At 44.3% G+C, this 13,830-nt stretch overlaps 1 protein-coding gene across 2 annotated transcripts in view; it reads left to right on the forward strand.

Annotated features, from left to right (window-relative positions):
- RBM6 (RNA binding motif protein 6) overlaps window positions 1-13,830 on the forward strand; it is a 1,836,548-nt gene that overhangs the window by 64,954 nt on the left and 1,757,764 nt on the right. For both annotated transcript variants that reach the window (XM_069644148.1, XM_069644149.1), the window contains exon 2: window positions 4,007-4,114. In XM_069644148.1, coding sequence (XP_069500249.1) covers window positions 4,074-4,114 — 41 coding nt within the window. In that variant the 5' untranslated portion in view covers window positions 4,007-4,073. The remainder of the gene's footprint in view (window positions 1-4,006; window positions 4,115-13,830) is intronic.

Here is a 13,830-nt window from a genome sequence, read left to right on the forward strand (position 1 = left end):
CTAGCTCTGCACGAACACGCTGTAGCTCATCCATTCCTCCTATGCAAAAACACACTGCTGCTCTGCAGACGTTTACAAAGCTTGAGGCCTAGCCAAGGGAAAAACTAACACATTTTATAAAACATTTTCAATCTATGCATATTTCACTCCTCCTGCTAATGTTATCTGGGCCCAGTAGTCTCATTCACACTTCATTTTTTTATAATGTCCCATTCTGTTGCACAGAACATGTAATTCCTATTTTTAACTTGCATGGACCATTGATGGACAGACAGCTGGTGAGTCGGTTCATGTGCTGCCACAGCACATAAGTGCCTGTGGTCAATTTTTTGAATCCCACAGGCCACATACTAAGATTTTACAATGCCTAGGATTTGACAAATCTACCCAGCTAACGGTTAATTGCGCCTTATACTTAAACAATAACTGCCTTCTACAGTGCCTGCCCATGTCTTTGTATGTAATTACATTTGCATGAGATCCTTCCCAGTGCCCCCTCCCCATGTCCATTATAGTGCCTTAAAGGGGTCTTGTCTAATAACTCTAAAGCGTTTGGGGAGCACCCTGGTTCTTTCCCAACACACGCACAAAGTGAGGAAGCTGCTGCTGTTGATGATGGAGCAGCGAGTAGGATAAGTATTCAGCCAGATTATGCCGAGTATTTGGTGGGATAACAGGAGTATGATCTTCAACTATTGGTGTTGCGGCAGGAGATTTAATATGCTGCGAGAGGGGATATTGAGGTTGGGAGGCCTGTTTATATATGCCATTAAGTTTATGGTCGTGGCCCTATGTCTGGATATTACAGATGTAATAGGTAAGTTTAGGTACCCTGGGGTGTTGAGTAATTGTTATGGATGAGCATTGCATAGCGAGAGGAATGTAATTTTCAGTTTGTTCATGAGGGTGCGGGGTGGTCAGCTGGCATCCAGTTTTGTGTTTTAATGGATGAACATTGGGACATGTGGGTTCAGGGAAGCATCACATTGGGTATTAGTTTTGTGGTGGATTTTCTTTGTGTGATGGCTGCACATTTCGGATGGCAGTTCATATTTGCCAGATGGACTCGGATGGTCCTGAGCTTGTTGTTGCTATGTGGTGGTACATGGCCGTGGTTGGGCAGTGTGCAGTTTTTAAATTCTAACTGTTGCAGTTTTTGGGGGTTAAGACAGTGTTGCACACAGGGAGTGTTGCATGGCTGCTGGTTCATGTTTGGTTGACTGTTGGTTACAGTTGCCATGGAAATACTAATGGTTTTGCTGGTTAACTATGGATTACAGTTGTTATGGCAATAGCCATGGTTATGTTAGGCTTGGCGGTTAATGCAGGTTTCCTGTTTCATGGTGGTTGGCTGTTGGTTGCAGTGGCCGTGGTTGCAGCGATTGGTTTTGGAGGGCAGTGTTCCTCATTGCGTGGCGGTTGACTGCTGGTGACTGTTTTGTCATGTTTTGCATAAAGGTGATGGTTGTGATAAGGGGTTGTTTAGAAGTGTTTTTTGGTTTGTCATTGGTAACCTTTTAGTTTTACTATGAAGAGATTGGTGTCAGGAGGGTTCATATCTGGTCGGATCATTGGTAACGGTTTGTGTCTATTGGACATTTAAAGCTTCAGGTAGTTTGTTTACCGGTTTGTGTTCCATGCGACCGGTTGTAGTGTTCTGGTTATTTTTGCATTGCACTATTTTCCATCTCCATGTGGATGTGTTTTGTCATTCCATTATGTGCCTGGTGGTTTGGTTTTATGATAGTAGCTTGTGTGTGTAAAGAGAGGGCTGCAGTAGTATGATAAATGTATTGATGTACGAAGGGAGAGATGTACTAATGTGCTTGCCAGGCTAATGCATGGGTGAACGGAATGTTGGTGTGGAATGCTGGTTGGTGCATTGAGTGTCTGTTCTTAGAGTTTCATTTGCAAGAGAGCTGGCTGGTGTGTGGATGGGCCAGGGGTTGTCTGGATTCCATCTCAACTTGCATGACTAAAGGAATTGGAATAAATACACCTGTATAACTTACCTTGGAATCCAGCGTGGCCCTTATTCATACGTACTTCAGATAACTATGCCACCACACTCCTAAGAGAACAATGCCTTGGCAACTGGCGATGTTTTGCTCATAATGTCACATATGCCAACCCAAATGTAATCATACTTTGAACTGGACTGTATCGAAAAAGACCCACACAAAATGCTCCTTGTTCATGCGAGGATCAAGAAAGACATTTAGATTTCATTTTGATATGTGGAACACAAAAATACAGCCGAGCAATCTGTAAATTAAATACAAGTACAGTTTTCACCGAGTTATGGTAAAACTTTGGATCAGTTATCCTTTAGAATCCATAACTGTTGAATGTTTTGGGTCTATTTCTTGTGCTTCAATCAGAACTATTTAGAGTTTATAGATCTATAAATTGAACTTCAAAAGGAAAATCACTTTTTCAGAGGTTTATGCCTTTGGCAATGTTTGATGGTACCTTTTTTTTGCCAACGATTTTAAGCGTGGTTAAAGGTGCTGGGGGTGCTCAAAGTTCCATTGTAATCCCGAAATCCGTGTTTCCCATTCAGTTTTTTATAGGGCGCAATTTGTGCTCTCCCATACAGTCCATTCATTGATGGATATGTGGCACCCCACATTTAACCTCCCGTCTGGTGTGACTAGTGATCCTTGTGTTTTGTTTTTAATCTGGCCCCTGTATTCTATTATCAGGATGTTAGATTGTCACCCCAGACACTGCCCAGTCTGCGCATGCAGTAGAAGGCAACCATATTATCTAGGCCTAAAACTGCTAATCCAGTTGATTGGTGGGTGAACGACGTTGATTCTTGGGTGGGGTGAGGTGGGCTTCTTTTTCAACAGGCATGGGGTCCAGAGAAGGGCAATATGCCATCAGAAGTCGGAAAATGGCAGTTGTGGCCATATACTAGCAGGGGGAGGCGACTGCCTGCGTGGGGATAATTGCAGCCCTCTTTGGATCGCTCTCGTCCAAGGAAGGGCAAGTGGGACCCACAATGGGTGCAAAATGCCTCCAGAAATTGAACTTTTTGGCACAGTCCTTGTGCCACCTACTGGGTGTATGGGCTTTGGTCAAATTTTGGACCTGGCTCGATACCAGGAGCTGGTTGCTTGGAGGTTTGTGAGACTGCTAATGGGCAAACCACCCACAGAAGTGATGCTGTGATCACTTTAGGAGGCCTGCTGAAGGCCACGCCACAGGCAGTGTTGCCTGGTCATGGGCGCTGCAGGGCCCCAATGTATGCTGGAAGGCCCGGCCACTGCGTATAGTCTCGGGCCATTCCTCTCTACAGTTGGATCCATGGGGCCTTGGTGGAAGGCGCCTTAATTTCCACTATGGGTGGATTTGGGGGCAGAGCTTTGACAAATGCCATGCTCTTGGTAAGGGTCTACTGGCCTCTATGGATGGCATGGGAAGGCTTTTGCAGGGCATAAGTGTCCACTGGCTTTGACCAGTTTGGATCGCTCTGAGGGCACAAGGCATGGTCAAAGGTGCAGGCAATACCCAGTGGGCTCTGTCTATGATTCTGTATGTCCCATGTATTTTCTAGGTAACCGTGGTATAAATGTCAGTTGCAATCTATTAGCCACCCATAACGTCACTCACCACATCGTTTCTACATATAGTATACCATTTCTTATTCGCCATTAGGCAATGTCTAGTGGCAAGTGCACATTTTGCACCCTGGTTCCAAGGTAATAGCCATAAGTGGTTGACAGCCTAGATGTGCTATTAGGAAGTACTTGTAAGCAAATCCACAATAGCTTTTCATGATGGTTCCAAGTTGCGATGCTTTGAGCCATTGGAGCAGGTGGTTTAACATAATGTCTCGACAGCCACTTGCCAAAGAGGAAAGTTATCACTTTCATAGAATTGCAGAATGTACAGCCCAATATTGTCCGCTTTGCTTGCACACTGCTATTTCTCAGAGTAGGCTTTCATAAGTTTATGGTTTTGCTTTTTTTTCTCACTTCACTCGTCTTATTCTCTTCAGGTGACGCTGCTTGTGCCCCAAGGAAAAGGTTGATTTCCTGCCAATAACGCCATAGACACTATTAGAAATGTGGGGGGACCCACGACCTAACAGAATGGATCCATTCCGGTAAGCCTAATGTTCTACCAAAAGGAGACTTCTTGTGACTCAGACGGTTAAGTACATTTCTGAGGCTTGTTAATCTGCTTAGAATCACTTTATTGTGTACCCACATGTTACTGTGTTCAAAATCTAAACCTAGTGTTGGGTTTGCGAAATTAATTTGACTTTGACTTTTGTATGTATAGTAAGGTTTAGTGTGTTGTGTGAGGGAGATGGAGGCGCATACAAAGAGCTATCTATACATGGTGGACAAAAGCAATATTAAGACGTGCGTTTTCATTCATCCTTCGCACACAGGCAGTTAGTTGTTGGTTAATATGTACAGCACCCCTGCGGTACCAACCTCTCACCCGTAAACCGGAACCAGGGCTGTGACTCATTGCAAGTCCTTCTTTGGCACTGAAGCACCACCCAGAGGATGCAACACAAACCTATGTTGCTTTGTCCATATTAACAAAACCTAAATGTGCTTTTGCCTTGTGTGCACACACGCATTCTCCTTTCAGTTGATCGCTTTTCTACAAGTCATAAAGTAGCCTGTTCTTTAAATGCATGCAAATCTAATAACTTTTTACAAACGTGAGCTCTGCATTTAGTCGATGGGTATCATATGTGCAACACAAAGGAAGCCCTATTTTTATTCACGCATGTCAATGCACGCTTACGTTTTTACATGCCCACGCTGCTAGCCAGCACATCAAATTCTTGCTTCCACAAGCATCCTGCCTGCTTTTCCAGCTCCCACTTTTCAGAATGCTTGCTAGTTATCACAGAAGATACTTCTGTCCAAAATCTCATTAGTCTATTCTTCACAATCCAAGTTTCGTATTGCTGTTCAGCGTAATGTTTGCAGAAATCTTTTTTTCATATTCTATAAAGTGAGCTCAACAACCCATAGTCTGTCCCGTGAATTGCAGCCATTAATGTTTCCATGAAGATAATTGCTACACACTTTTAAGGTAGACTTTTTTTAAAGCTATTTTTAAGATCTTCATAAGGATAACTTTGCTAATGTAGCTGACTAATCAAATGGCCTCTTTTCCAAAAACAACAGATAATTAATTTAATTTTGGGCTCCTAGTATATTATGCAGTGGATCATCTACTATATCAAAGCCTACTATATCTCAGATCCCTGTTCTAATCTCCCGCCTGTTTGGGTAAGAGCGAAAATATATGTAAGAATGGTACCCTTATCCCCTACATAACCTCCAACAATTTAGTTTTTCTATTTGTGCAATTGGGTCTAACTGGGATAAGATACAATATAGAATTTTATTTTTTTGGGATTCGATCTCTATTGGAAAAGAACATCATAATAAAACAAAGCAACAATTTCAATGCGAGTAATCGGTGCATATGAAACAAAAGATGGGAAACATAACCCAGGTTTGCATCGACTAGTCTGAGTAAATGTACATAACGGGCGGCATATGAATTAAATAGTATTAGCTAGTTCCCAAAATGTATCTGGCAGTACCATGCTGGCCAGATGTCTTTAACGAGCCCGCTCAGCTGCACAAGTTTTTGGACTAAATCGGGCAGGGTAGTGGCCTTCCAATCTAAAACTATAGCTTTTCGGGGTGTGAACATGATCTGTACAAGCTTCATACTAATGCCTCACTGTGCCATTCATCACTATCCACCCCAAATAGCATCGAGGTGGGCAACGTCATCGTCCTACCCAGTATCCTAGATACTGAGACCCTGGCCCAGAAGGATTTGATTTTTGGGCACACCCAAAATGTGTCCCATAGTTCCCGGTTCCCCACAAAGTCTCCAACACTGCAGATTTGTGCAATTTTCATACTGTAGTGTCTGGTTGGGGTAAAGTATGATATTGAATTGCATTTCCATGTGTCTCAGGCTGTAGGACACATGTTTAACCATAGGAGAATAACTCATAATTATCTTCAGCCACCAGTGTAAATCCTAGATCTTCACCCCTCATGTTGGCGTTTTTCTTTATTGGGTACACACAGGGTATAGAAAAGTTTGATCCCTGGTTATTTCTGGTTGTCCCTACAAAATTATATTTTGCAAGCCAATGGTTCTGTTGCCAGTGATTCCCTGGTCGTGGGTGATCAGTAGCTGGGTGCATGGCTCTATGAAACGGAAAGGCCCAATAAGTCTCTGGCCTCATGGAATGGCATGAATACATCCATGGCACTCACGTTCTACCACTCTGTATTCTGTCTGGAATGAATTGTGGTTTGTATGCAATATGTCAAGAGGGCTTTAATGATCCCTGGTTGGGGTATATGTACAGTTGTCCCTGTAACAACCTGCATCGTGTGCCATTGAACAAGAGTAGGCCCTATGATAGGGTTCCGAGAGATAGTCTTCGGAAGCCTGCGCAATGGGATCACGAGTAGTAGGAAAGACTGCATGGAACGCCACTTCATAACTTCTTCCACATTAAGCCAACTTTTAACCCAGCACACCTGGGCTGTCATAGTATGTCCTTCAAGACGGTAGTACCAGTCCCCCATCTGTTTTGACAGCCTCTAAAATGGTCTTCAGTTTTTATTGCCCCACCATTTGAGCTTCATAACATGTTTATCTAAGTCTTCAAACATCGATGTTGCTGGCGGCATTGGTAAGTCATATCAGCGCGGGGAGTGTTCATCATTTACCCTACCTTCGAGCGAAAGGGGCAGTGTGTCCCACCTCACCATGTCTTGCTTGATCTTGTTGAGGATGGGTACATAGTTCAGATCCACCAGGGGGTCTAGGTTAGGGCTAATTGTCACATCCAAATATTTAACATGCTGCCCTTGGAATCGAAAAGGAGCCCACTGCCTGGATCCCATCGGATGTCTAGCCGGAGAGAGGCATAACTTCTGACTTGTCGGAGTTTACATTATACCGAGCTACAGGGGCCATAATCTTGGAGAATTGCCCGTATTCGAGGAAGGGAGCGTGGATAGTGGCTGGCAAAAGGTAATCGGCATAAAGTGAGACGCTATGTTTTTTTGTGCCCATATGAATACTAGACCATTGATCGGCTGCTGTTTTGCAAATAGCGTTTTGATCGCCAGTGCATAAAGGAGAGATGAGGGGGCATCCTTGGCGAGTACCTGTAGAAACTGGTTTGTCGTGTGACCATTAGCATCCGTTGCATGTGGTGCATCGTATAGTAGCCTTACCATTTGCACAAATCTACCATTTAGATGGAACTTGTGGAGAACCAGGAATATGTAGTCCCAGCTAACCTTATTTTTCAGCAGCGAATGATGCAACCTCATCTTCAGGGCTCAAGTCGCCTCCAATGGTATGTAGCAATAGTCAGCGATTATCCGATGAGTGCCGGTTTAAAAAAACCTGTTTGATCTTGATGAGCGAGTTTGGGAAGTAATCGCTCCAGACATCCAGCCAGGCATTTCACCAGTATCTTTGCGTCTGTGTTTTAGTGAAATCGGGCGATAGGAGCTGCAAGTGTGGGGATCCTTCCCTTTTTTGGCAAAGACTACTATATTGGCTGTCTGCACAGTGGGTGGGAGGTGCTGTAGATCTGTGGCTTCTCTAAACATCTATCCTAATCTCGGGGCCAAAAATTCTGTCATTAATTTGTACAGATCGATCGGAAAGCAATCTGGATCTGCAGACTTGCCAGAAGTTAGTCCCATCATGGTACAGTTGACCTAATCAGAAAGCGTAGCGTTAAATCCAGCTAGGTCGCCTGAGGAGACAGTCGGGCGTTGTAGCGACTGTAGGAAGTAGTGTACTTGTGATTTCTCATCTGTGGTAGTAATCTGCGAACCGCTGATTGATCACATGATCTCCCTCTAATAGGAACCTTGCGTGATTTCGGATTTGAGGTTTATTATACGAGCGTAAATCATGGTATCTTGGGGAGGCCTTGTCGCAACGTTCAGCGGTCAACGTAACTTCTTTCTGGGACCAAAGTTTCAGCCTGTGCGCCCATCGTTCAACAAAATGGTAGGGTTTGTATTTTTATGCATCCCAGCATCTAGTTCTCTCTCAATTGTCCTCTGGAAGTTCTTCTGAATCTTGTATAGGATGTTGTTTCATATCTATCAAGGGCCTCAAGTTTAAGTGCCAAGGTGGCCATTAAGATGCATGAGGGCTGGTAGACAAGTCAGATATTCATGTGCAAGATATCACTTACCTACGGTGTGAACAATATTGTAAGGAAGTAACCAATAGACCAGGCCAGAAGAGAAACGACGTGAGTTGCTATGCGCTAACCCTATCCATGTCAGACAATAGAGCAACATGCATGATTCCCCCCAGTCCACAGAATGGTGAAGTGTCCTATGTAGGGTGTGCAGGTGGCAAGCATGTCTGTGAAAAACCTGGTCTGTCAGGCCATATACGTTGATACAGGTGATCTGCTGGTGATGAAGCCCATGTGCTAAAACATAGCACCCTTCTCTATCAGCTGCAGTGTGTAGCACCACCATGGGAACTAGTTTAATTAGGATGGAAACCCCATGCTTCCCATGGTATGCCGCATGAACAGGAACACCAACCCAGCCCCTGCAAAGCTTTTCAGATTCCCCCGTTTTTAAGTGGCTCTTGTAAAAGTAAACTGTCACATTGCAAATCCTGCAGCTGGTTCAATAAGCTTCGGCGTTTAATGGGGTGACTCGGGCTCTATTGATTGTAATGATTGTAATGCAGGTGAGTGAGGCCATCGGCACCAGTGGAAATGGAAGCGCCATGCAGCGACCCAACCCTAAGAACTGACTACAGTGCATCGCCCAATAATGGTATCGGAGCAGTTATAATTTATGCAGACTGCACATGCACTAGGAAATATTCGCAAACTCCAAACATTTTGGGTTTTAAGAACATGACCCCAATACAATATGGGTTTTAGTACTGCAGTGGGCGTAAAGGGTAACCAACTGTCTTCCCCTAAGCCCCACAGCATTGCCGCTGTCTTGGTAAACAGCAGGCATACATGAACAAACATAGTGGGGGGGGGGGGGGAGGTGGACCGCATGTAGAGTGCCCATAGAATAATTCTACCGCATTCACATTAAAATATAGGTGCAATACATAAATGGTCATGGAGCACTAAAGGCACATCAAAATAAGGCACAAATGATAAATATTCACTGGCAACATAGAATCCTACAAAAATCATAAACAATTCAAAATCTCCTGTCCCTAAGGGTCCAGGGGCAGGCAAATCAACTGTACCCCTCCCCCCTCTCACCCGGGGCGCTGAAGTCCCATGGCTATTATAGAGTGAGGAAAAGCTGGTTCACTGTGTTGCAAAACTAGTTTGTACTCGCAGCGCCATTTTGTTTAACAGATCTGTACAGCAGAGAAAAACGTGTCCTCCTTATGGCACAATCACTTCTATTATACACTATGTATGCAACCTTTGAATGCACGACAGCCTCGCACAGTAGGTATCTGCGGCTGCAGCCCTGCAACACTCAATGTAGGGTGGCGCTACCCAAACAAAGCCATGTGCGCACTTGCCCCCAAGCTCCACATTGGCTCTGCATGACCTCACTTCTTATGTCTGGGGTGGTCGGAGCCTCCCATTATGGCTCGGTCTGCAAATCGCGGCCTCAGTTAGGCAGGTCAAGCACCCACCGTGTCTCTGGCAGCATGTCTGTGACTCCGCTTCGACAGCTCTGGCGAAGGAGCTATGCCATATGCTGCTGCAGCTGATCTGCTTGATTTTCAGCCTGCATGGGTGCAGCAACACCCTTCTAAGATACTAAGCTCTTGCAGCATCCGGTTGCTCTAGGCATAAAAACCAGTGCAAAAAAGAAAAAAAAGGGGTACCTGTATTAAGTTCCTAGTCCTACAGGTGATGCAGTCACAGAAAAATGGGGGGGGGGGGGTGGACTAGTAGACAGGGGATGACAAGATACACAGATATTATTGTAGCTTGGTTTAGGTTTCCCAGCATTTCATTTTATTCAAAAAAGCTTAAAATTATTAAACACAATTCTCATAATACAATGTGGCTCATTCACTATCATTCGCATTCATGCTCTCCAACACACTATCACAAAAATTGGTTTATACACAAATAAATCACAAATCTGCATATTAAACATTCACGGTTAACAAATCCCCAAATTAATTTGAGGTAGCAGAAAAATCTGTATCATGTAAAACGGCCAGACCACGCTGCCACTTATGCATACTGAGTCCCATACCATCTAGTTAAGCTGAACTGGCTCATTGCCCACCTCTAATATGCCAGGCCGCTGCATGCTCCATATGAGACCCATCATCCTTTAGCTGTTCATTATCTTGGTAGCCTACACCAATGCTACCTTTCTAGCTGAGACAAAATCATACCCACATACCTCCACTAACTTGACACCTAAGCTCAGTATTGCCCCTCAGAACTACCAGTACACAGGAGAATATACCATGATCCCTTGTACTACAGACATCAGGAATCTTAAACTACGCAGCAGACTCCCTAAAATCTATGAGCCACTCGCCAGATCTCTACCACCGTCAAATAAGAGAACTAATCGTCACTACACCACGTAAACCACAAGCACCAAATGGCCACTACTCTGCCCACCTGTAGCATCTCTGATATTCAGATTTCGACTTATTCCCAAGGCATTAGCCCCTAATAGCCCTATTACATGCACAACTACAACTAAAGAAGACGACCCACCTTTAAAAGGAGCTCTCCTTAACGCTAGGTCATTGGTGGCCCATGCTATCGACATAGCCGATCTAATCATAGACAGCTTAGACTTCCTAGCAATAACCGAATCATGGTTACACAAGGCTGCAGGACCGGCACTCCCGTTAGCCATCCCATAAGGATACACCGTCCTCAGACAAGACAGATGCCTCCCGCGGCGGTGGAATAGCTATCATCCAGAGAGAATCTATCGCTTAGACCAGCAGACCCACATGATCTGCATCATTTGAATCCCTCTGTCAAGTTACTACTAAAGAACTCCCAATCCCTCACCATGCACATCATTTACAGACCCCCAGGCCCCACTGGCACCTTTGAAGATCTGCACAATCTAATTGCTTGCAATCTCAAACCCACCTCCCAAGTACTGTTGCTCGGAGACCTCAACCTAGGCCTGAATGATCCTTCTGACATTCACGCTGTACAAATAGCAAATTCTCTTAATGTGGGTGGGAGCGTTCACCTTTTTGGGTTAATGCTAGTGCATTAAGGGCAGAACCCTGGACTGGGTAGCCGACCATAATTGTACAGCCACCATTACCTCTCTCCCGTATCTTGGACGGACCATTTTCTCGTGTCCATGACACTATCCACCACCAGACAATTACTCGTGGCTATCCAAGAAGCACCACCATGTCTAACCTGGCTAAAAAAAAATATAACAGTGGACAGCGTGATCCCGATTATTCTACCTACCTTAAATTCTCTGGCAGATAACCTGGACCCAAGCACGCTGGTGCATGAATACAATAAGATCATGCGCTCCACCCTGGACAAAGTCGCCCCTCTCAAACTGAGAGCTAGCAAACCTAAATTACACCTCAACAAATGGTTCACGCCTCAGCTAAAAGACCTGCGACTTTTAAAAAGAAAATGTGAAACCGATTGGCACCTATGCCCCTCCCACAGAAATAAAAAGCTAGCATCCACTGCATCAATTATAAAAAAGAAATTTGCCAGGCTAAACTCCTATAATGAACGGATAGGCAAGTCCAACTCCAGTATGAAAATTATTTTCAATCCTAAAAGATTTGAATCCCCTATCTCTCGCCCTGATATCTGCATGAACTGGTGCTCAGAAATACAACTAGCACTAACCAATAAAATTAATAACCTCCAAACTAAAATAAAAAACAAAAGACTCTCTAAACTTAACCCAACCAACCACCACCCCTATCTAATGTAATTATCACTGATCCAAATACCACCTTTTCCTTCTCCAAACACCATCCTTGAGGTGGAAAAAACTATCCTCTCTTAAACCATCTAACTGCAAAGGTGATATCTGCCCAGCATATATCATAAGAGGCTGCGAGAGACCTCTCCCCCTTCATCTCCAAACTGATCAATGCCTTCAATCAGGATTCTGACCATTACACGGGACGGAAACGGCACTGATGGACCTGAAGACACAAATCGATGAGCTGAGAGACCAAGGGAAAACAGCCTTTCTACTGCTACTCGATCTCTCAGCGGCATTTGACTTGGTTGATCCTAAGGTCCTCTGTAGGCATCTCGATACAGCAGTCCACTTTTCCAGAGGCGCTGTTAAATGGATAGAATCCTTCTTGAGCGACAGAACCAGATATCTGTTTTGGGGATTACCCAGGAGCTAGATTTATTTGGGTCTGTGGTGGGCCTGAAAATTAACACTAAAATCAGAAATGCTAAACTTTTCTTTGAAAGCCACTCCTCAAATATCAACGTTACAGCGAAATGTCCCATTCACTGTAGTAGATAACTAATTTACTTGGGGGCCTCCTGATTACCAAATCCATACCATCCATGTACACCGCAAACTGTCCCCTGGACAAACTTTCATGGTGAAAGTGATGCAGCTGTTGAGGAAATAGGGGCCACTTATTGTCTTGTATTTGGGAGGGTCAAGTTCAATAGAAATGGTGATACTCAGAAAAAATTATATATTTTTTCCAGGCTTTTACCTGTCAAGCTTCCGCGGTCCTTCAAATCGCTCTATGAATTCATAGTATTTATATGGACTAAGCAGAAACCCTGGATTTCCCGTAAGGTACTGATGGCCTCCCACGATAAAGGGGGTTTGGCCCTCCCAAAACCTCTAAATATTATGTGGCAAATCAACTCGGGATCATTAGAGTGGATTAAAGGTAACCGATAAAATGAGTAGACTGGACAGGGCGGTAGTGGGGAAACTGCTTGACGAGGTTACATGGTTGCCATATGCAGATCGACCAGAGAACATGTATTAAAATTTGATCATGGCCCTGGTTTAGGACTTATGGGAAACCCTGCCCCATTCCGATATACCAAATCCGAACAGATATGGACTGGGGAGGATATAAACTGTAGAAAGGGAATACATACTTGAGACTGCAATATGACCCAATGCAAGGACATTGAGACTTTTGAACAATGCAAAACTGACTCGCCAGGAAAGATTTTATATCAACAACTGCAGCATTGGCTGGTTAACCCCATGGCGAAGACTGCAGCCACTAGACCCCTCACGCCATTTGAAAAATATATCACCATAGAAAACTAATATTAGTGCTTTATAAACTATCTGTTTACCCTGTGACACCAACCCGGCTGTAAACGATGCAATGGGAAACAGTTCTGAGACACTCAATCCAACCCAAAAATGTGAGCGGTTAAGATCAGACATCCCTAAACTAAGCAGGGCGATTCAGATCCGGGAGATGTGGTTGAAAGTGATGATGTGGCATTGCACTCTGGACAAGTTGAAAAGATTCTATGCAAACTCTTCTTTAAGTTGGCTGGGATGACGGAGATTGGGTTCATATCTGGTGGTCCTGCCCCAGAATTAACAGTTCTGGGCTGCTGTGAAAAGACAATCTGGGGGAAATCTTTGGAACACAGCTGGGCCTTAAAGGAATGGAGCATTAAAGCATGACCTGCTACCAAAGGCAGGTCTGCACAATGCTGTCTCTGGTGATAGCCCAGAGATGGAAGCAATCAGGAGAGCAAGATTGCATCAAGATATGACATTTTGTAGCACTGGAACGGATGACATGCCCACTTCAGGGTGAACAAGCACGTTTCAGTACAGAATGGGTAAC

Source organism: Ambystoma mexicanum, chromosome 2p (genome assembly GCF_040938575.1).
Source record: "Ambystoma mexicanum isolate Mex_15411 chromosome 2p, UKY_AmexF1_1, whole genome shotgun sequence".
Lineage (NCBI taxonomy): Eukaryota > Metazoa > Chordata > Amphibia > Caudata > Ambystomatidae > Ambystoma > Ambystoma mexicanum.